This window comes from Antennarius striatus, chromosome 15 (assembly GCF_040054535.1).
Source record: "Antennarius striatus isolate MH-2024 chromosome 15, ASM4005453v1, whole genome shotgun sequence".
Taxonomy (NCBI): domain Eukaryota; kingdom Metazoa; phylum Chordata; class Actinopteri; order Lophiiformes; family Antennariidae; genus Antennarius; species Antennarius striatus.
In genome coordinates, this window is record NC_090790.1 from 15,606,888 (window position 1) to 15,631,162 (window position 24,275).

Below are 24,275 nucleotides of genomic sequence, written 5' to 3' on the forward strand. Positions count from 1 at the left end.
TTAAGGTGGGGGGGGGGGGCGCTTTGTTGATGAAACCCACATCTGCTGCAGTTTTAGCAGTTTTGTGCTGGCTTTTTCTCTTGGGGTTGGAGGCTACGGAGCTCCTCTTCCTGGTTCAAGAGCCCTGGTACAGAGATGCATCTTCACCAAGTCCCAAGAAGCCACCAGGAAGAATTGTTGAAGTATATAAGGAAAATCAGTTTTTATTAACAAGAAATAAATATCAAACAATATGTTGAGCTCACTTCAGGTTGGACTAACGCCAAAATAACAAACAAAACGATCTTATCTGTAAAAGAATAATAATTAACCTAACAGAAAAACAAGTGACAGGATCTAACCTTCCGAACTAAATTAAACAGGAGAAAAGAATCACCAAATAAACCGGCAGTCCAACCCTACTGCCGTGTTGTATGACTAGGTAGTTCATACAAAACGGCATGTGGCTGGTTGAACGATGTAGAGGATGAGAATCCGCTGCCTGACACAACCTTATGAACAAAAGCAGCGAAAAAAATTATATAGTAACGCAAGGCGAGCGGAAAACGAATGAATGGCTGTGCTGTAGTTTGTTGTCACTTCTTCTACAGCCGAGGAAAAAGACTCCTTGGCCGAATCCCTGGGATCACCAGCGCCCCTCACCAAAGAGGCACGACAGCATCGTTCCTCACCCAGTGCCTTCTCCCAGCGGTCTTAGGACCGCTCATCTCTTCTTCCATTTTTTCCTGTCATTGAACAGAACTGAACTAACCCCGAAAAGCGTTTGTATAAACAGAAAAGTCTGGTTTTTCAAGTCTGGTTCGACCCAGAACCACAGGTTTACCTCAGGGTTTGTCAACCCTGCCCTCGTGAAACGGGCCCGTTCACATTCAGTCACATGAATGAGTAAATCACAGCCAGCTCAACCTAAATTCATACTGTGGTGCTCTGCTGCCACCCTCTGGCGGTCATACAACATGGCAGACCTCCATCGTGGCCCGAGCGGCAGTCAGGCTGCAATAAACATGACCATCGATCAGTGAATCAATCGATGAATCAATCGGTGAATAATTCAGTGAATAGATTATTGAATCGATCAGTGAATTGATCAGTGAATCCATTGAAACTTATTTTCAGGAAGTGTGCCGGCCCCGCACACGCCCACTTACTCTGCTCTGATTGGAGGTTTCTCAGTCAGGTGGGCCATAGAGACAAACGGGTGCTCCCTCTCAGGAGGCGGGCTGACGGCCGCCGGTCCTCCAACTCGGAGTCGTCGTCTTTCAGGTGGAACTGATTCGGGTCAGCTGATTGGACGCCGGTCTCTGAGGGAGATCGGACTTCCGGAACACACTTCCGGTGTCATGGGACCCCCCCTAGATGGGACCGGCTCGTTGCAAAGAAACAAGCTCAGAGCTCCACTAATAGTCATTGTTTTTATTATTTGATTGACTTGTTCACCCATTTATATAGAAATGATCACTATTTCTCCTACGTTGAATAAACTGATTGTAAGTCGCTTTTTAAAAAAAAAAAAAAACCCAAACAAACCTCAGCGCAGTTACTGGAATCGAATTTCATTATATTTATTAAAAAGGATTTCGCAATCTAAAATAAATACTTTCTTTTACAGATGTTATTATTTAATGAACAAAAGCTTGTTCATTGTTGATGTCTGCATTTGACATAAGAGCATTGTGGATGAGTTATTATTAGACTACAGCCATCTTGTGGTTAATGACGATTATCGAACAAAGACTCGACACACAAATAATAATTTCATTTATTGAAGCATTTAAAAACACAAATAAGATTTGAGTGCAGAAATCTACGATGTGTATGACTTTCAAAATATGACATCTGAGTGAACTAAGGTGTGAAAATCAGGAAATCCTACAAAATATACAAAAGAACTGAGAAGATGTAAGCAGTTTAAAAAAACAACAACAGGCACATGGAGGAAAGAAGTGTTGAAATGTACAAAACTGGAAGATGTGCTCGGCATTGAGACGTTTTTTTGTTTTTCCATGTACACCAGTAATAGTCTTTCATTACAGTCTACAGAAGACAGCTAATAAACTAATGAATTAGCTTTCTGCATTTGGTGGAGGTGTCAGCCCACCTCTGGGTGTTTTTTTTGTTGTTTTTTTTGGGCGGGAGCGGGAATTGAACCTCTGACCTCAAAACATTGGACGACCCGCTCTACCACTGAGCCACTGCCGCCCCTTGATTATCAATCTACGAAAAAAAGGTTGTTAATTGTCTGTTGATGTCTACATTTTTACATAAAACCACTGCGGATGATTTATTATTAGACTACAGCCGTCCTGACGTCATCAACGATTATCGATCAAATGAAGACCGGTCCGTGAAAATATTGTCTTAGATGAAACCGGTCCGTGGCGTAAAAAAAGGTTGGAGACCGCTGCTCCTACCTGTAAATAATTCCACTGCTACAAAATACCTACAAAAATACTCTTGACTCTATTGTGTAAACACGAGATGGCTGATTGAACTGAGATTGACCGGTAAACATGCAGAGGATTTGTGGAGAAAAACAGTGTTTGCAAAAGAAATCAGTGGAAACAACAACAAATGATTACGGACAGGAGATAATCAAAACTGTGTTTCCTGACAATCATCTCTGTCTGTTAAAGCGCTTTGAAATGTCTGCTGCCATGATTAAGCGCTATATAAATAAAACTTGATTGATTGATTGATTGATTGATCACAGACAATGAGATTGCTGGCTAACAAGGCTGGGAAGCTGGGATTGTGTTGAAACAAACGAGGACAACTTTGAGCAGATTTAAATCACGGTTTAATTTCACTTTCAGGGTTTAAGATCCATAATGCACTACTCGTGTAAATCACACTCTAACAGAGTTTAAATGCACAAAACAATGCTAACAAACATTCAGTGGCTTCATGCTTTGATTTTTAGATGTTTTGGTTTCTCCATCACTACTGGGTGCTGGTTGAGATGCAAGTTTCATGCTCAGGTGTTCAGAACGCTGGTCTTAAATCTGATAAGGATCCAATCAAGAAGTGACTCAGCATCCTCTGTGTTTACAGAATGGTCTCAGCACATGACTCACCGAAGCAAGCGTGCAGTTTTCTATCAAAGTCTCTGTGGACTCCAGGTGGAGACAGTTCAAGGGGGGGAAGAAGATGATGGAAGTGTCGTGTGGACCTGGATCCGGATTCCTCACGGTCTGACTCCACCTGGACGCTGACCTGGGGCACAGGCTGGCGAAGGGGCAGCTGTGATGGTGTATCCTCATGGGAGTGGGCAGGAGAGGGAGGGCAGGAGATCTTCAGGTGCAGAGTGATGCTGAGGAACAGTGGTGGAACCGGCCAGGTTACACGTCTACTCTCCATCTCACACATTAGTTTAAGCTAGATAAACTTGTCAGTCTACCGCAGCAGTAAAAATGATAAATATAACAACTTGGTGACATCACAGTCTGGATGTTCCAGGATGATTAAATGTGATCCTATTGGAAGAGTCAGGAATATACAGCTGACATCTATCAGATCTAAATACACCAATAACAATAAAATGTTAACAAATATTTAGCTCTCTGAATCCCACACTGTATTTCCTGTCTATATCTCACAAGGCATTATGGGGCAGGGTTGTCAGTTGCTGCTGTCACTATGTGGTGTTTGTGTGTCTGGCGGTGTTCCAGCCTCTGTTGGATGAGGAAGCTAAGGGAAGCAGATCTCTGTGGGGCGCATTCGTGTTCAGAACACAGTACCTGCGCTCTAACTCGTTAGGATCGGAAGTGACTGTCGAGTGCAGGTCGGTCTCCTGCAAGAGAACAAAAGCGCACACAAGACAAACACACAGAAAAGTGTGTGCACGAAACAGAAAGAGGCGTGTGAACACAGTTCAACACACACAAACAGAGATAAAAGCATCAACAAAAAGGATCTGCTGGAATCAACACGTTTAAAGGTTATTTTGTTCACATGATAATTTAGTGGCTTGTGAAGCATTTTATCAGCTGGTTCTCCAGCAAATACAGGTAGTCCTCAACTTATGAACGTAATTGTTCATTAAATTCCAATTTATAATTGCCATTTGAGGTCATTTTAAATGACATTACTATTATAAATACGAAAGTATTATTCCCTAAGACTTTACCAGAAACAATTACAAGATATAAAAACAACACATAATAAAATAAAATACTGTAGTACCATAATGTAACTATAACATCTCTACCTCTGCTGAATGAATTTTATCCTTGGGGGTTTAGAGGCTAAGCCAAGCTGTAATCCACTGACTGATTCCACCTCACTGACATGAATGATGCGCTGATGTCACTTCCTGATCATTAAAAGTTTCTCAGTTAACTTGACCAATATGTAACATCAACTAACAAAACATTGAGTTCAGCGTTAGCATCATTTACTGCTTCCAAGCAGAAACCTAACCCGAAAACATTGCTTCCTACATCATTTACCTCCTGCAGACATCATAACAACTAAAATAAAAAAACTGAATACAGGTACATTTCATTTTGAAAAACAATATACAGAAAAAATAATAAACACGTTTGCGTCATTTTATCCAACTTAATGTCTGTCCTCCACAAACACTGACCTCATAAAATCAATAAAAAAACCGTAAAAAGCAAATATTATCATGTTACTGTACAATAAATGGGAATAAAAACATATAATCATATTAAAATACATAAAATTGTAATGTCTTGCAATTCACACGACTGCTTTAAATTCAGATTAGTTTACGGAAAAGTTTTGCTTCTTAAATTTCAAACCTTGAGTTGGAGAAGAAGAAAACACCAGTTTTTAAGAGCATCCATCAACAGTCAAGTTGTCAAGTCAACTTTATTGACTTTATTGACCAATTCACCGTAGGTGAATTGATCAGCCTAAATTGCACGTAGGTGTGAATGTGAGCGTGAATGTGGCCAGGGCTCCCTTGCAAAAGAGATCTGTAATCTCAATGGGACTCACCTGGATAAATAAAGGTTAAATTTTAAAAAATGATTATAAAGCCCTGAATCACATCAGTTGTGTGGTGAAGTTGGGTTGTGACTGACAGCAGGGCTAAATATTCAGGGTACTGTACTTACTTTTATCAATAATATTTTTCATGGATCCCCACTGTTTACCTTCTTAGAGTACAGCTTTTAGCATGTAGCATCTACACCTTAATAGTAAAGGAAGAGGAGGATGAAGTACTCAGAGTCAGAGTTGTCACCAGAGAGATGGTCACCACTACCACTATCTTCACTAGCCTTTGCTTTATCATCAGTGATAAACAGTGAAGTATCTAAGGTACAAAGCCTGACGTGCTGATTGCTCACAGAGATTACAAACAACAAGAGGTCGAGACGAGCGTTGGAGCTGCGTGAAAGCAGCAGTACTGCCCCAACGGGGGTTGTGGTAGAAAGTGGAACTGCAGGATGATAGTCAGATGGCGGCACGTGTTTGTTTGTTTTTCCAAATACTGTATTTGTTAAGTTGAATGTGTGTAAGTTGAGGACTACCTGTAAATTATTAATTTATTTAGTAAGTGTAAACTGAACTGTGGATGTGTAAAATAAATACAAATGTTTGCATTAATAAACCTTTTTACAACTAGGTAATCCATGAAAGCGAGCAGCAGCTATCAAAAGCTAACACTCGATTTATCAAGATGCATCAAATAATGAAGCAGCACAGTGACAATGGGAGGGAGGGGCCGGTGTACTCACACTTTCAGGGTTGGTTTTGGATGGGGGGGTTAACATGGGTGGGGGCTATGCCCTCCATAGGAATCTTGACTGTGCTGTTGGGCTGAGGGACAAAAATAGGAAGTGGTCAACATGCAGGGCAAACTGGAGTTTTGAAGGAAGAGACCGGAGATGTTCTGTATTTTTGTTATTGTAAAAATTGATTGAAACATTTGCAAATATTTTTTGTATATATTTTTGAAGCTTTATATCTTAAGCAGGAACCAACGAGTCCAGTTTAACAGATACAGAACAGCGCCAGCCTTGCCCTTAAATCCGGATTATCAGTGTCTTCATTCTATCCTGACACAACAGGTACGAGGACTGAACCGGGACACTATGGACCTAAAAACATAACTGGTTCTAAAGGTTTGGATCACAGTGGGGGGGGTGGACAGACATAAAGACTGTATTAAGAGTTGTACAGTGCCTTTTCAGCAACACTGTGGGACAGAGAGGAAAAACATTTAGTATTAGTCAGAGAACAACAACCCAGGAACAACACAACAGATGGACTGACACATTGAAACACAACCAAAAGCAGCTCCACCTCCATTTCAGCAATATGTTTTTTGATGTAGCTCACCTCCTCATCGCTGTCAGGCCCCACCCCCTTCTTCTCCTTCTTCGTCTTCTTCTTCTTGTCGTCCTCCTTCTTCTTCTTGTCTTTGTCCGGCAGGATGTCGTCCAGCCAGGCCAAGTCGTGTTGCGAGAACATCAGATCCAGCATCTTCCGAACAACCATCAGACCCAGAATCTGCAAATGGCCAAGATCGAATATGGTTCTAATAATCCAGCCTTACAATCACATCACATAAAAAGCCATAAGTAGCTATTAGCGTTTAGAATAAAGAATTATGAGCTATCTGTCATAATTTTGGGGTCCTGATATTCTTTTTTGTGTTTGTTTTTAGCTAAATGAAATGACCTACATCTAGTTTTCTTTCTTTCTGTGTCCATTTTCATCCTGTTATTTAATTGCTGAAAACCTCCAACAAGTGCATATTTAATTTTAAAAGTAAACATACAAACAAATAAAAGAAACATATCTATTTCACTGATAAATAGCAGAAACAGGATGCAGGTTAATGCTCACCATTACTGGGAAGATGATGGCGAGGAAAGTGGACTTGAGGATCCAGAGGACAGCCAAACAGACGATCTGGACTAAGGTGAAGAGGTGGACGCGTCTCAGAGGAACATGACGCAGGAAGGAGAAATCTGGCTGGTGTTTGGGTGGCATCAGGTACAGCTTGATCCGCTCCCAGAACTGAAATACAATCAGAATTAATCTTAGAATTAAACTGAGCATCCTAAAATTTTAAATTAAATTCAAATGTAATCCCAACAAGCCTCAGCATCATCCTCCACGTACCTGTATGCCACTCAGCGAGGCCACCCCCATGTAAAGGAAGACCCCGTACAGGACGGGCATGGGGATGTACTGAATGACAGAGACATCGGTTACAATAAAACCTGACAGCAACAGTCAGGTTTTAGAAAATAACACCTCATCTTCCTCCATCACACTCACCTGGAGAACTGGAGCGAGGAAGACAGATAATCCGGTCAGAACAAACACCAGGGTTCCCGTCAGCCTCTGCTCCCTGGTGAAAAAGACTCAGTTCAGGTTAAAAAGTAAACCACCGTGGAAAAAGATTCTCAGACGATGCGTCAGGATGGTCCAACCTGACTCCCAGGAACTGTGGCTGCTCTCCAGGGGCGCTGGATTCGCTCTCCATCTTCAGAGAGTCGATGTGCGCGATGGAGATGACGGTAGCTGCTACGTACCAGGGCAGACCCATGAAGGAACACACAGCCATCAGTACCCCCACCCAGAAGAGGTCCAAGTGGTAGCCACAGCCCTTCTGCAGATGGAACAATGACTACAGGTTATCTTCTATAACATAAACTGATCCATCAGTTCAGTGAACGCTAGGTGAGATCTTGAACTCTCGGTGGATCACGTCAAATATAAGTCTGTTTTCACACCTTCAACTTGTTTTCTTTGCGGTTGACGATGACAGCACTGATCTGCTGGTCCATGAAGATTAGGATGGTGACAAGGAGGGCTGGTACGAAGCTGGCCAGATACCACCACCAGGGGTTCTTACCAAAGGGCATCACCAGCCAACCACGGTCAGGACGCGTGGGCTGAACAGACAAAGGAAGTATGAGAAGCTGACTGAACACATCAGTCGGACACGATCCAACGCTTTACGTTTAACAGACTGACAGACATGCGATGGAAGAGGTGTTAAAATGATTAATGCTCATCCCTCTTACATGTAATCCAACAACCTCAACGTTTGACCTTTAAGAAAAAATGGTACTTCCGACTGACGCTAGCAGGCACACACAAACAAACATGCATGTATGTAATCAAATACCTTGAACTCAGTCGGAACGATTAGTTTGGGTGTGTCTAACCCCATCAACATATCCAGACCCACAAAGCACATGATTGACATGAAGATGGAAAAATCACTGATTAGCTTCCTCAGCTACAAGACAGTTGGAGGAGAAAAGAAGTCCAGAAATAGAAGAAAAAGGTGGAACATGAGGGAATGAAGAGATAGAGAAGGAAAGAATTAGTGCGTCAATCAATCCACAATGACCAGAAATTAATAAAGACTTAATCTTTTCGAAGAAAGGAATGTGAGGAAACTGGGCAGGATGGAAGTGGAGTCTAGGGGAGACCTTGATCTCAGTGGGAACATGCAGTTTGGGGGTGTCGAACTCCAACAGGCAATCCAGTCCACAGAAAACCAGGATAGAGATGATGATGGCAAAATCGCTGATGAGGGTCCGGAGCTGGAACACATGCAGGGAGACCAGAGGAGAGGAGCAGGAGATTTGGGTAAGGACAGATGGCTGAAGTCTGTTTTCAAATGGATGGAGATGGAGATTTCTTGTCTTCTATTCCTCATCAGTAAATCCTGAAGACTGCAGTAACAAACATTGAACCTGAAAAAGACTTCTTGAGTTTGGACAAAATTTAAATGATATTTCTTTCATACTTTTAGATATATTAATTACCTCAGATTTTGTTGTGAAGGACAGAAACTATGTTTTGTCTTGAAGCTATATAAAGTTACATGTGCAGCTGATTTTATTGTAAGCATCAGCAGAAAAGCAAAGTTGATTTGAGATTGTAGGTGAACTTATGGTTCCGACCTCTGGGTAGAAAACAAAAGATTGATATTATCGAGAACCTACAGGTCAATGGCCGCCCAAAAGAGTTTGGGTCCTGCCCGGAGTTCCTTCCTCAATGAGGGAGTTTTTCCCCGCCACTGTTTGCACTGGAGTGTTCTGTTGGGGTTTTTTTGTCTGTTAAAGCACTTTGAAATGCTTGTTAACTTGATTAAGCGCTTTATAAATAAAAATTGATTGATTGAGTGATTGATTGATTGAACATATCTTAAATAACTTGGTAACGTTTTGGATCGTCTTTGTTTGAAATACCCTTTTAAGTCTGTTGCCACCCTGAGATTCTTAGAGAAAAGGGAAGAAAATGGACGGATCAGTCTTCGTTATTTCTTTCATGCTCTTGTTGTGATAACACAACAACCTAATGTTTCACATGCAGGTTAGCTGTTTTTTCCGGGTCGATGAACAAAAAAGGATCGACCGGTTCCGCTCTCTTACCTTTGTCGGGAAGTAGCGGCTGAATTTGAACTTCTTGAGAGAAATGGTCATTGAGTAGGTGCCGAAGAAGAGGATGAAGGACATGAGGGCCAGGTCAGGAACATACTTACAGGCGGCCCCCACCAGCGTACCTCCATAATTCATGCAATCTTTCTTACTAAGCTGATTCCAGTCCAGATCTGTCAAGTTAAACTTTAGAGGCAGAAAGAGAAGGTAGACGAGGAGGAGGGGTAAAGATTCAAGAACGGAGGAGAAGAAGACACAAAAGAAATAACAAAAGACAACAGAATATAGACTTCCTGCTTTGACATTCAACTCCTGTCTTTTTGTCCCTCTCTGTGTTGTAAGGTCTAATGGGATTATTAATTTCACTTCACATTTCTTTCCCATTTCCCAGTCTAAAACAGTGTGTGTGTGAACGAGCTTTTTCTTTGACATGATAAAAAATATTTAGCTGTTTTTCACAAATTTATATATGTTTTAAAATGATCTGGCATTTTGGACGACATCCTTCAAATGTTCTTCCATCGATTTACTGTCGCTTTTGTTCAGACTTTGATATCTCTGAAGGATCTATTAGCTTAAACTACTAATTTCAGGAAGCTTTACTCCCTCTTAGGCTGAGTCTCCTTTTTCTTGTGTTAACGCTACATCCCCTGGACAGGTCTAATATCAGCAGTGTGAGATACATGAAGAACACTCAAGCCTCAAGCATTACCTACACACAGGAATGTAGAGGACTCAGGTGAGAGATGTTGACTTACCAGAAGAGTCATGTTATCATCTGCAAGCGGAGCTGAAACATTCAGACCCAGCACAGAGGCTGAAGAGCAAAAACAAGAAAGGAAACCAAACGTTTGATTTGAATGGATCAGAATTAATCACAGAAAAGACTACAGAAACTGGACTGGACTGCTCCTGATGGAGGTCTAGGGTCAACACTAGTCTGGAGGTTTCTGTGCCAACATCAACACAAAAAAGTGATGTCAAGTCCCAGCAGCATTTAATCTGTCAGCTGGTAGTATGGTTGTTTATCATTTTTTAACTGTCGCTTCTTTTACACAGGCTGTTCAGTGTTGGACAGTTGTGTCTTTATTACACCTTACTGTTTTCTTATAAAGATGTAATGGAGTTGAAACTGGAGAATTGATGAAGTACAGCAACCATTGACATAGATAAGACTGTAGATTTGGCATATCCTTCTAATTAAAGATGTTCATACATGTTCTATCAGGGTGTATAGGTGTGTACTCACTTTGTCAGAATGCATCCAACAATGAAGCAGAAACAGACGGGAACACAAATCAGCACACAAGTAAAGAACATCTGATCTAATAAATCTCATCGCGTGGACATAAAGGCATAAAGTTGTCCTGTTGCTTGTGTCAGGTTGCTGTGACAAGATCAAGACTTACACTACCAAGGGAGTTAGCTTAAGGGCTAAAGCAGGGGTAAACACCTGGCCTGACTGTCAAAGTTAAAAACCTCACATACTTTGAAAAAACACTTCTGAAGTGTGCTACAGATGTCTGATTCAAATTCAAACAACAACGTGTGGATTATGTGGTGTATTACTATGTAGTATCATGTAAAAAAAAATCCCCAGCACATACTCTAAACTAAAATAGCAATGATAATATGCTTCAGAGAGTGTAATGTAGTGCTTTACAGCTGTTTGCCTTGTTTGCAGTCTTGATGCTAAGCTACATTTCCACATTCCCTATCTTTAATGTACAGACATTGGTCATCTCACCGTCAAATAAATTATTTTCAATAAATCTTTAATCTTAAAATGGTAAGTTAATATCCCATAATCTTGAACAATTCCTTTCAGTCCATGAGCCAAAGTTTTGATGGCTGCATCTCTGTGCGCTATATTTACTGACTCCTTATTGCTGTAACTATTACAGAATATTGTAGTTTAGGTCAGATATTTATTGGTGATGACATTAATACAATCATGTATTTATCTTCAAAAGCACTAGAAGCGTTTGAAGACTCACCCTGGTCTGGTGCGATGCAATCACACTTGTAGGAAGTGATGTAGTCCAGCTTGAAACCACGGTTGATTGGGTAATACTTCAACGCTCCTACCTGTGAAAACCAACCATTTTTAAAAATCTTATGTTAAGTCCACAAAATGTACTTCATGGATTCAATAAGACTCCATCTTTTGTATTCATCAAACTGAAAACAAATGATGTTTGTTCAGTTTGATGATGTAACAAAGCAGCGTGGGGGTCATTGGAGATATTGTCTTCATTGTTAAGCAACATCCATTGTAAATAAAGATCTATTTATGAAGCAGGACTGTACAGAGACGTGGAATATCATTCATGTCTCAGCATTGTGACTTAGCTAATGTTACCTTTAATTATAAAGAGGACCTTAGCCATGTTTGCTAAACCCTGCTGGGATCAGAGATGTGAAAATTGAGATGTAGTGCTGGGCGAACAGACAGAGTCCTGTAATGTGGTTAAATGTTAAATAGGGTTGTTTCCATCTGAACAAGTTACCCACCATCTTCTTTATGGCATCAGAGATGAAGATGAAGGAGATGAGGCCAGAGAAACCCTCCTCTGTGAAGCGTGTCATGTACTTGATGATGTAGCTGGCATCTGAGATGACCAGCAGAAAACACTGAAGACATGAGTGGATGCCAATCCACAGACGTAACTCCATGTAATCCACATTATTGGTCCTGTGAGGAGAGACAGGGGTGGTCATTTGAACTGGTTAGTTGTATGTGAACATCTGTGCCCTTTATTTGCTTGTCTTACTTGCTGAATTCATAAAGCAGCTTCTCAAAGATGAGAATGGGCCCAGTGGAACTGAGGATGATGAGAGGCTGTCCACCAAATAAACAGAAGACTGTCCCGGCTAAAGACGTCCCAAGGAAACTTTCCATTACTCCCTTAGAGAAGAGAAGGACAGGGAGAAATGAAAGCCATTTAGTCTCATATAATGCCATCCAGAATGTTCTGCGTTATGTCCTGACGAAGACCTGGTAATTATCGGTAGCATCCCCCAGCAAGCCTCCAAAGGTGATGGCATTGGTGATGCAGCCCAAGTAAATGAAGAGCACAGCAGAGATGGACTGGATATGGAAGCCGTTGTAGATATCGCTGCAATACCACGGGATCTTCCGTTTGATGTCGAGCCACAATCCACCACCGATCCTATCCAAACAATAAGCTGTCAGTGTGGATCCACTACGCCCCTGGACTCTGTGATCCTCTCGTACCTCCCAGTAAACATCAGCTCCTCTCCAAGCTCATGTGGGGCTGGAAACTCCTCATCTTCCCCGCCAGCTGCCCCACCAGCTGAACCGTTCATTTGACCAAGCTCATTCAGGTTCAGCACTGATTTTCTGTGGTAAACATGGAAACAGAACAGTTGTCTGGACACAAAGGGAACCGATGCACCACTGATTCGATCTTGAATTTTTCTTGGCAAGTGGTTCAAGTGTTTTTAAGTGTCCGTGCCTCATTTCTGCTGATGGAACCTTCTTTGGAGGTTCAATGCGTATTTTGGGGTCCCACTCCCCTGGAGGCAGGACGATTACCTCATCCAGAAACTCATCAACACCTGCAATCAGGTCTTCACGGTCCCTGGCTTTATAGGCGACATCACTGAACAGCTGGTAAGACAATGAAGACACAAGAGTAAGGTATAATATAATATATATGAGTGTATTCTACCAGGATGTGTCATCACTTACATCATCCACCATCACTGTAGCAATAGCTCTGCCGATCTCGTTGTAGGATTTGGTTTTGCCTTGAGGACCCAGCAAAATGAAGAGGAACCTGTCAGAGAAAAAGGTTACAAAGCTTTCAAGAACACTGAATCTCCGCTTAGGACGTGAGCTTCACCTACCTCGTCGGAACGGGGACTTCGGTGAGGCCTCCTAGAGTTGTGGCCTGAGCCAAACGCACAAAGGAGACAAAAGGTTTCTCCAAAAAATCCACCTCTCCAATCAGGACATTAGATGCTTCGGCATCACGAGGAATCTTCTTCATGAACTTGTTCTTCAGCTGGGAAGAGAGAGAGAGAAGGAAATAATTCATCTAAGGGATGTGGAGAGCAGACAAACTTTCCCAGGCTAATCAGATCAGCAGGTCTGTTACCAACACCACGTCCTCCAGCTGGGTTTCCACATAATTTCAACTTTTTTAAATGTATGACCATAACTTTTTAAGTGGTTAAGAAAGAGTCTCTGTTAATAATCTACCTCTGTACGATCTACACAAGCAAACAAGACCAATAGCGAAGCACCATTCCCAGGGAAGCCGCAGACCACCAATGCCAGTGAGTTAGCAAGGCATTAATGTGTGAACTGATCTAGATAGTTCCATTATTTTCACACAGTACCAACGATATGCACACAACTAAAATCCTAGAATTACATTGAAAAACAAACAACACCATGTTGTGGGTCTTTGGCATCACTCATTGTTTAATCAGAGGAAGCATGTGGCAGTGGAGTGGTGGGTACTTAATAAAAATCTCTTTGTAATCTCTTAATTCTGCATTTGGAGTCAGTTCACCAACCGGTCCTCTCTCCTAAGGGACTGCAAACAGGACACTTTATTAATAAATGATATATTTATTCTGTGACATGTACTAGATGATGTAATGTCACGTACTTACTGGATGGGAATAGATATTAGTTGATTCTACCAAAGCTGGAGGAGACCTGCCTGCCTCTGGGAACCAATGATTAAACCACACTCAGGAGTCACATGTCTTGGATCATTTCCTGCTTTGAGGTTCTTGTCACGATATTTAGATGTAAAACTCACACAAGCACCACAAATACTGCTGCTGGTTAGTGTTGAAAGAAAAAGTGTCCAGCAATTCCATTCAGAGTAAAAACTTGCACACATTCATCAGTATTAAAGGTATTAAAGGAACGTCTTCTCTGGATATAAAAGTCATCACCATGGTGACAGAAAACCAAGTGAAATTTCTTAGTCCGAAAAAATATTTCTGGAGCTTCAGAGCAAATGTTCACCTTGACTCAATGACATAAAAGCCTATGTGGGGGCATTTAAACCAAGAGTCAGTCATTTCAACTCCTACTCTTCCAGACAGTAGCAACAAACCAAAGAAGAACAATGCCAATAAAACCTGTATGACCTCTGACCCGAACCAAAGCCACAAACTGTCAAATATTTAAGGTAAACATTACCTGATCTGTGCTCGGTGTGTCTGAAACATCATTCATGCTCCGGCTCTGGTTATGATCTGTAAATCAAACAAACACTATTTATTTTTATTTCTATAAATCATTTTTATTTCCATAAATCAGAAAAAGATCATCGTTTGAGAAAGGAGACAAGAGTTTCAGGGTTCAATTTGTGTCCCAGAGGGATGTATTCATTGATTCAGGAAGGAAATGTCAAGTCTGACTACAAAGACTAGCAGAAATTCAACAGATGCTTCTGTCAAGGATTTTTTTTTCCCCTCAAAGCAGATTTGAGATCAAATAAAATGGAACAAGAACATGCAGAGCCCCAAAATTCCTCTGATAATCCTCCTCACCACAGATTCACAAAGAAACAAGCAAAGGTTCACACAATAGGACCAAAATCACCCAAGCAAACGCATAATATAAAACACGTGTTCCTAGTATGTATGTTAAAGTCATGTCAAGTGTTGACATCATGCAGCAGCAGGGAAGAATCGTAGGGAGCGACGGGCAATCTGATGACATAATCTAGTATGTGACCAAGTGACAAGTCATAACCTTTAAATGAAGCTGTCATGTGATTATAAACTGTCATATAAATAATTCAGATCAGGGATTTGTCTTCTGTTCATTTTTGTCTGTGTACACCTCACAGGGAAGATGAACCTTTCGTTAGTAACGATATTGTTTAGGGCCTCATCTGACTGTGATAAAGGTCATCCTTTAGAACAAATATACAAACGGAAATGATCATATTTAATTCTGAGGGCCAAATTTCAAAACTTCAAATCCCAGGTCCATGAATTTAGCAAAAGTTTTAATGAAATCTATACAAAAATAAATGAATAAATAATAATTTCAAAACGCAAATGAATCAAACTTTCAGTTGTCTGCGTGACAGTTGAATAAACTTTATACCAGGTTGTTTCGCCTAGATTTGTAACTAAAATAATTGTATTTATTACTCAACAGGAATCTGTCAAACTTTCATACAGACTTTAAAAAGTGGGAAATCCCTAAAACTTGTGGGCGTATGTTTGGGTTGACGATGGAAGACTTCTTTTGCTAAATTATAACGGACCAATCATGTGATGTCAAAGCTGTTTATTTGCCACTAAATTTATATTTCAGGAGTAATTACTCTGTATTTAATAAACAGACATGTTTGTTTGATTTCATTTCTTTTTACAGGACACAGTTTTTTAAGAACGATGCAGTAAAATGTCTACACACAAGGTTTTTTTGACGAAACTCCTCGTTAGGTAAAATCTTATCTTGATTGAAAACCTGTCGAGTATGTGGTGTGTAGGTGCTTTAATGGAGAAAATGTGAATGTGTGCGTTTGTGTGGTGTGTTCAGACTCACTCAGGCGGCCAAGGCTGCTTGACTGCCGAGAGCGTAGGTCTTCTGTGGAGTGGTGGATCCCAGAAGCTGAACTAGTACTATGATTCACATTAATCTGAGGACTACGGTCTGACAGAAGGGCAGCGGAAGATTGTGAGCACAGAAGAGGTGGTTTTATGAGGGATAGGTAAAACAGATGGCAGAAAATAAAGGAAGCATTAGGATGTCATTACATTTGATTCCTCTAATGATTGGCGGTTTAAAATATGCACGAAGCAGCACACCGACTTACTGGAAGCGGCGTTGGAGGACTTTCCGATATCCACCAGCGAGCGGTGAATTGGTTTCTTGGTCTGATGACGGTGCTTCCTCAGCAACACGAAGCTGATCTTCTCCTTGAGATCCGGAGGAATGAGCCCGTCGTTTATCTGCCGATCCACAATCTCATCTGGAGCCAAAGGTCAAAGGTGATTTAAATTTAATAACACAATCGTATTTTACTAGTAGTTATTTTGCGTTCGGTTCATCATTGTATCATTTCAACATGGAACTCCATGGTTGTCGTATCTCTTCCTCTCTCACCTACGATCTGTGGCAGCGAGTAGGCCTCCAGGTCCAGCAGGATGCTTCCGGTCTGCAGGCAGGTCCTGAGCTCAAACAGGCTGTGGAGGGTCAGCGTGGAGACGTGAGGTTTGCTCCACCTTTCTCCTCCCTCCTCCACCTTCTCTTCAAACTTCACCCATCTACAGCAATGAAGGGAAGGAGGTTAGATTCTGACGGAATGATGAATGCCTGCCGACCAGCAGGAGGTTATTTTAACCTGATTATAACCACTTCTCTTCAGCTTTAAATCCAAAAAGTGACTCTAAATCCTGAACTAATGAATGCTGTGACGCCTGTACATTGGTGTGCATACCTTGCAGACTCCTTCCACTCGAGTTCTCCCCCCTCATGCTGTAGCGTGTCCATCTCAGTAAATAGTGTGGGTGTCGGGGTGCCATCGTCCTCCCCCAGTATGTGGCGCAGACGCTCTGCAGCAGGAGACACTAATGATGACAAGAAGGGATGGAGTCGGTTTCAGATTCACATTGAAATCACATTTGAGGTAACATAAATAACATTCATGCATGAAACCAGCCTGACATACAATAGACGTGTATAAACTTGGAAACTTTGGTCCAGAAGAAAATGGACGGCGTCGCATTAGATCAGGTGATCCAGGTCAGCACATCATATCATGAATAAACTATACGTCCCAGAAAGAATCCTGATGTCTTAACGTTCAGTCAACTGAAGGGGTTTGGATACTTCTTTAGACCTTTCTGGCACTTCTCATTATATGGAATTGCCATACAGATTTAAACTTTAAATAAATAAACTTGGTGCTTTCCATTTGTATATCTTGACTGGTTTTCCTCATTTATATTTTGAGGAATGCAGTGGGTGATGAAACAAAATGATTGTCTTTTAAATCATGATTAATCCAATAATTATCACTTTAAATGCTCAAGATTGATATTGATTCTAGAGATGCTAATTTAGAAGCCAACAAACACTGTTTACTCATCAAGACCCCAAGCAGCTGGAACTCCAACCAACAACCTCATAAGCTCCCAATTTTTGACCGTATTTGACCCCTCCCCCCCTATGCAGAGCACATGCTAAACATCACTTTCATCATTAATATAATATAGAAAATAAATTCAATTCAATTCAAATACATTTGAAAATCCAGTGGTAAATTTCTCACTTTTATATTTTATGGTCACAAAATGTAAAAGTGAGTGTAAAATAATAGTAACTTAGTTTTTCAAGTTCAGGTTTTACTGCTTTTACTGTCACCGTGTTGGAGACGAAGGTCAAATAGGTGAGGATGGATTTGAGTATTCCCTAATAGTGGTCAGAATTAAAATGTAACACAAAACGAAATGGCCACAAAACTATTACTGTAATTAAAATAATATAGTATGACAAAAGAAATGGAACAATCTTCAAATATTATACATTTAAACACCTCTAAAGTTGTGAACTTTGGTTTTCATAAATAAGGTTGTATAAAATACAGAAGCTTCAGCTCAGCACAAACATTTTTGAACATAATTCTAATAAGTACAGCAGAAACTAAAAGAAAAGTCAGACTCCGGGATTTCATCATCACAAATGAGACGTGTAGACAATTTTGGATTTGTGTTGGAATCAGCCTCTTTAGAGAGTTGACACAGACAGTTGCTCTATGACTATCTGATCAGCCCGAACCCGTCTCCAATTGTACTCTGAGCCAATCGATCTCCATCACCATCAAGGCCTAGAGGCGCTGTTCGCTCACATCCCACTGCTGTCTGTGTGCGTTAGACTAATCTGTTTGAACCAGTGCGCCCTCGTTCCTCCTGGTTAATGTGTTCCAGGAAACACATGCGATAGAGCGACGAACTATTTAGTATCTTATTATTTACGCTAATTTAAACGTTTATGAACCCTCCCCATACTGACATCAAACCACCTTCTATCTGTATTACCTTTAAAGCACCATAGTGTCTCACGTAAGTCCGACAGTCACGGAACGGAGCAAACTTCCTGGTTCCATCCGCCAATAGAATGACCGTACCGTATCACGTGACTGCCTACCAAAAATACGGGACCAAAACTACGCGATGAGTTGAAGTTGTGAGCGTGAGGGCGCACTGTATTTGGAAACTGCAAAAATAAATTTGTAGTACTGAATGAAAGAACAGAACAGCAGTAAGAATCCTGCAGTGCTTAATTTAAACAAAGTTTTTAAGGTGAACTCACTATTGATAGGCCCAACAGACACTATTTAATTTGTATTGTTGCTCATTTTAATTGCTAAAAAAAAATGAGACTTTTGATGTGATCCCATTAGACATAGTAATGTCTAAATCTGTCCAAATCTGATGACTTCCAAACAATAATGTAATAGTTTATGGAGCTAATTTTTTTACAAACTGCTGTTATCATAGCGTAAATGCAGCGGTCACACTTACTAGCTCTTAAATTACACAGCCTCTCCTTCACCAGCCTCCTATAGTATTTATGTGATCTTTACCTAATTGAGAGCTGAGGAGTGTCCTCTGGGAGCTTGCGATCGAGGACAAAGACACCCCGGAGTCCTGCATCCTCACTGGATCTTCAAGTTTACTTTGGGAGAAGAAAAAATTCCCGTGCTCCTATTGAGGGTGTCCTCAGCTTCACACCGTCTTGTGTGTCCGTCTGTTCTTTGCTGAGGTTTATTATGCAGCTGGTATTGTTTTTTTGTTTTTTTTTCAATTTAATTTCAATTTATGATTTGTTTTTTAGATCAAAAAGTTCTGTTCCTGTTCCGTTCAGTCAGACGGAAAAAGGTCGGTGACATAAATCCACTGAAATCTGTACAGCAGCAGAGGCTTTAAGAAAGTGGACACACAACACAGGGCCCTCAAGCACTCTCCTCCCACACTCACATGCACACGCACATGCACGCACGCACACACACACACACACACACACGGAAAAAACAAAGGGTATTTAATCAACATCTACACTCTGGTCTCCTCTGACTAACCTCCCCCTCAGGTGTTCACATTCATAAATCTGGAATAGAATCAGCAAAAATACACCGAACATTCACCCAAAAACACACTCACACTCACACACACACACACACACACACACACACACACACACACACACACACACACACACACACACACACACACACACACACACACACACACACACACACACACACACACACACACACACACACACACAGTTCCTCAGCTCTAATCAGCTTATGGGCTTCAGACTTCATGGCCCCTCAGGACCAACATATTCAACACCAACATGCTCCAGTAGCTTCATCATCGTCATCGTCATCGTCATCATCAAGCTCCTCAGTTGAGCTAACTCCTACTCTAACATGTGAGCTGTTTTCTGGGCAGAGACACATGTGTACTTGCAACCGCCACGGATCGATGGATGACGAGAGGAAATTAGAAAACCCCAGAATCAGACGGCAGCTTTAATCACGTAAACGAAGGGAAACAGGAATTCCCAGCATTCCCACCAAACTTCTGCTGGGCATTTGGGCAAAGTGGTACAAAAAAATGTATTTTACGTTGGACTCCATCCAAAATATGGCTTTGAAGAATCGGACATCTCCACATCAACAAACATGGTGACATCATTATGATAAAGCCCCATTATGATGCACAGATGTAGGTCATGATCACTACTTCACCTCACTTTTGGATCACTATGAACAACAGCTATGAACAACATGAATGTTAAAATGCTTAAAAAAAAGATTTCTGTTGAAGAAAGTTTTAGTGTTGGGTCCAAAAAATGTGATCACATCTCATGCACTCCTTAATCAGGCTTCTAAAGTAGGTCACAGCAGCAGAGGTGTAGAGACGCAACACTGCCCCCTGTAGGTAGCTGAGATACTACAGATCCGCAGCTATTTATAAATAGACCAATACAGAATGCGATTTGTCAAGAAGAAGAAAAAGAACACACACACACACCCAAAAAAAGTTTTTTTAATTGTCTAAATATAAGCAGTCAACAGGTCTAATTCTTTTCTAGGCTAATGGAAGACCTTATGAGCCTAAATTGAACATTCATATTTAATAGAAACTTAAAAAGACACGAAACATTTCATTTTCGTTGCCGGCAACGATGTGGAAGATGAAGATGATGAAAATGGCCTAAACAGGTTTCATGGATAAGGGCCGATCATGCCAAAATTGCAAGAACATTTAGCCCAATGCAGTCTGTGAAATGTAACATTAACACCCCCTAGAATAATTTCACAAGTCATGTCAAAATAACACTAAACATCAGACTGAGTGAACATGGTGCTCTGATGTCAGACTTCATGTGGCTTACATGTGACTGTCCTAGTGACATCATGGAACACACAACTTGTGCAGACTTCTTACCTGAGGGGTCGGCGTGCTCCTGAGGCTCTATGCTGCCCTCGTCATCATCGTAGTGCTCTTCTCTGTAATGGTATGATCCCTGGTGTGAATGTTCACAGTTTGTGTGGTGATCATAGTGCATGTGCCGCGAGCTCCTGTCAACGTCGCCGACGTGTGAACGACGTCTGCGTCGCTTCCGTCTGTGGGAAACCGGAACACCGATGTAGACTGGCTGGGCCTCTGGAACAGAACATGTCGATCAATAGAGTCACCAATGAGCAACAAAAGAAGTGATTTGTCTGTATTTTAACAAAATTAACATCTTGGGAAATTTCAAGCTTAAATGAGATAACCACACATTTATGTCTGTACAGAACATAAAGCTTAAGAAAGCTTAGCACAAAAATGAACCCAAGAATCATCTTTACTGTTATTTAAGGGGATAATTTTCACATTATGTGTAAAAAATAGAAACAGACAAAAGACGAACAACCACTCACGCACACACTCACACCTAGACACAAGTTGGAACAAAGACACCAGCATATCTCTGTCATATTGTACAGCTTAAGAATTCTAATTTTCTCAAATGAAGGAACTTCGATTGGCTTTCCATGAAAATATAAATGAGACTGCGTTTTAATTTAAGGCCTAAAGGATGTTTTCTCACCATCATCATCCTCATAGCATCCGTGAACTCGATTTCTTCCTCGCTGCCATTCATAGTGATCCATCCTGAAGAGACACAAACAGGTTGACTGAACAAAGACGGATGCAGGTAGAAATTTTACATCAACAACAACCTGAGATTAAACGTGAACAATGACTCTTCATCTGCCTGGTCAGGGGATCTTCTTGACCTCGGTGATGCCTACTATAACATGTGAGCTGCTTTCTGGGCCACGTGGAAACAAACGTGTACCTGCAACTGCCACAGATCGATGGATGACGAGAGGAAAAGTCAATCCAAAACCCCAGAACCTGACTACAGCTTAGATCATGGAAACATAGGGAAACAGAAATTCCCAGCATTCCCACCAAAATTTTGCTGGATAGATGAGGAAAATAATTGTACGTACAATGAACACAAACTGACAAACCAACCTTACAAATATTGTTTCACCAATACATGAAAACAGACAAGTGGTGTATATGTTTTTGACGCTGAGGTTAAATAAACCTTTAATTCCACTGATTATTAATCAGTTTTTGAATGGAAGCTTTACTGACATATTTTACAACCCTCTTTGCCGGTAGTTTTTATTCTTATTTCAAATCCAACCAAAGTGTGATTTAATGTTGACTCAAAATGACTTTATTAAAGCAGGACGGCTTTGCTTGTTGACCGATGAGGCTTAGGTTACAGACTTGACAGATAATCAATGCGTGATGGGGTCATGTTGGGACAGAGATGAACCAGTGTAGCCAAATGCACCAACCAGTTCTGGTTGGTGGTGCGAATGCAAACAGAAATAAGGTATTTTGTGGTTCGATGAGTTGTCATGGGTCACAGACGCCGTGGCAGAATCGTTATTATTTACAGTAGTAATACTGAGCTGGTCTGGAACTCTCAAGTGAGAATGATTGGAATCAATCATAGATCGTCGATGTGATTTCAGTCTACCAATCAAACCACTGTGCTCCAGTGATGCCCAGACATACTGGGGTGGTTTGCACATGCTGAACTGATCATTGTTCCTCTAATGCCGCTTATTTGGAGGCTAATCAATAGATGTCATTTGTGATAGCTTACAAGTCCCTGAAGCCTGATCAGTGACTGTGAAGGACATTCACATGAGTTCAATCATGCACAGCCTCAAAAAGACACGTGAAGCATCCTCAGTTTGTAGTTACCCTGCAAATTTAACTTCATGTGCAAATCTACATTTTTTTACTCATTACAGTTGGGCTATCAATGTAAATTTTGCCTTCTGGACATCTGTGAGGTGTACGTTACCGCAGTAGTTATAGGGAATAGTAGGTCATCATCATGTTTGAATATTCTCAAGAATTAAAAGATCAGTATTTGCAGTGCACTGGTGTCGCACCCGGAGTTTCCCTCCGCTTCACGCCCTCAGTCAGCTGGGATAGGCTCCACGCCTCCACACACCCGCCACAGCGGATGAAGCAGCTGACGATGTATGAGTGAATGAATGAATGAGTGTATTCATTGAAATGGTAGTCTTGCATTCTTGCCATGTTTTCAGTTGTTTGGTGATTGCCTTTACATTGCTGAAAATTCTCCAGCTGCATTGATCCAATGCTGTTCCATGCAAGCCATGATTGATTCTAGTTCAGCCCCCAGTTCAACAGTTTGATTTGGAAAGAGGTCAACGGCTTCTTAGCAATGAAATATTAAGAGATGCACACCATATCTCTGATCACCACATCTTCCAAACAGCAGTCTTACATAAAAATATTAAGAACCTGAAATCTGAGGCACCTGAAGACGGCTTCAGAAGTGAAAACATGAGAGTGTTTCCTCCGGGCCATTTTAACATCCTTTCTACCAAAAGTCAATGATGTGACATGCATATTATGTGTACACATAAAATAAAACATATTTGAAAATGATTCCTCAGTTGGAATTTTCAAACTCAGTCTACACCAGAGACTAAAACTCTTTCCCCAAAATTCAAATCTATGGTTACATAAATAACACCATCTACTAAGAATAGAATTCGAGTCAAGAGCCACAATTACGGTAGAAATTGTTTTTTGGCTGTCATTTTCTAAGTCAGCATAAAACAAACGTAGCATTCTCAGTAATATCCAAATATCCAAACCCAAAAGAATCCAAGGACACACCTGCATTACATCAGTGATATGTACATAAATTTAAATGGAAAAAAATACTAAAAAAATTAATGTACTGTTACACATTTCTGCTTAATTCAACCTCTCATACTTCTAATTCAGATTAGCAAAACATGGAAACGGATAACAACAGTGACTCTTATACAGTAAATAACAAAATCCTCCCAATTCACACCGACTGACAGAAGAAGACTAAAGAAGATTAAACTTCTAATTGTTTGTCTTACCTTATGTGAATGACGAAGTAGACAGAATTGAGAAATTACCAAATAAAAATAAAAGAGCTTTGTGCAAACAAAGCACAAAATATTTCTTCTGAATCCTGACAAACTCTGGTGACTTATACTCAGTGATGGATGATCAATCTCTGGGTTTATGGATTGTTGTGTTGGGGGTTGGGTGTTGGGTTCAGGTTGGAGAACCAATGACATTGTCCGAGGGAGTGCTCCAATTAAAAATACTTTAATCTATAGTCTGGTATTACCATGCCGTATTTATGTTACTTAATTAAATTCTGTAATATGTTCTAGGTTTCTCAAGAAAACCTTTTCATATTCAGATCACACAGAATTTGTCAAAGAAATGCCAATTCTAACTTTAATAGTTTTAGTGTTGGTTAATACTCAC

At 40.8% G+C, this 24,275-nt stretch overlaps 1 protein-coding gene across 9 annotated transcripts; it reads right to left on the minus strand.

Annotated features, from left to right (window-relative positions):
- Positions 1 to 1,847: 1,847 nt before the first annotated feature.
- On the minus strand, positions 1,848 to 24,004 carry LOC137608119 (electrogenic sodium bicarbonate cotransporter 4-like). Of its 9 annotated transcripts, none has more exons than XM_068334185.1 (28): positions 23,876 to 24,004; positions 21,502 to 21,566; positions 20,853 to 21,071; positions 16,829 to 16,958; positions 16,495 to 16,655; positions 16,205 to 16,360; positions 15,934 to 16,041; positions 14,569 to 14,624; positions 13,254 to 13,411; positions 13,096 to 13,183; positions 12,860 to 13,014; positions 12,619 to 12,744; positions 12,379 to 12,553; positions 12,155 to 12,288; positions 11,895 to 12,075; positions 11,378 to 11,468; positions 10,139 to 10,170; positions 9,375 to 9,566; positions 8,427 to 8,540; positions 8,117 to 8,230; positions 7,719 to 7,880; positions 7,416 to 7,594; positions 7,261 to 7,333; positions 7,102 to 7,170; positions 6,823 to 6,996; positions 6,313 to 6,483; positions 3,738 to 3,790; positions 1,848 to 3,310 (listed from the first exon to the last, which is right to left on the minus strand). In XM_068334185.1, the coding sequence occupies exons 2-28, from the start codon at positions 21,563 to 21,565 to the stop codon at positions 3,046 to 3,048; spliced, it is 3,600 nt and encodes a 1,199-aa protein (XP_068190286.1). In that variant the 5' UTR covers position 21,566; positions 23,876 to 24,004; the 3' UTR covers positions 1,848 to 3,045. The 9 variants fall into 9 exon arrangements, 8 of the variants coding, with proteins under 8 accessions (XP_068190286.1, XP_068190285.1, XP_068190287.1 ...); XM_068334184.1 differs by having other exon boundaries at positions 10,139 to 10,197; XR_011038153.1 differs by lacking the exon at positions 8,427 to 8,540 and adding an exon at positions 5,709 to 5,790 and having other exon boundaries at positions 3,223 to 3,310; positions 10,139 to 10,197.
- Positions 24,005 to 24,275: the final 271 nt, after the last annotated feature.

Excerpts from the sequence above, each read along its gene's own strand:
- LOC137608119 (XM_068334184.1), bottom strand. The coding sequence starts at position 21,565 with ATGGATCACTATGAATGGCAGCGAGGAAGAAATCGAGTTCACGGATGC. Across the intron at positions 7,595-7,718 it reads GCAAAGAAAACAAGTTGAAG|AAGGGCTGTGGCTACCACTT; the intron begins GTGTGAAAACAG and ends TTCCATCTGCAG. Across the intron at positions 7,171-7,260 it reads TCCTCGCTCCAGTTCTCCAG|TACATCCCCATGCCCGTCCT; the intron begins GTGAGTGTGATG and ends TCTGTCATTCAG.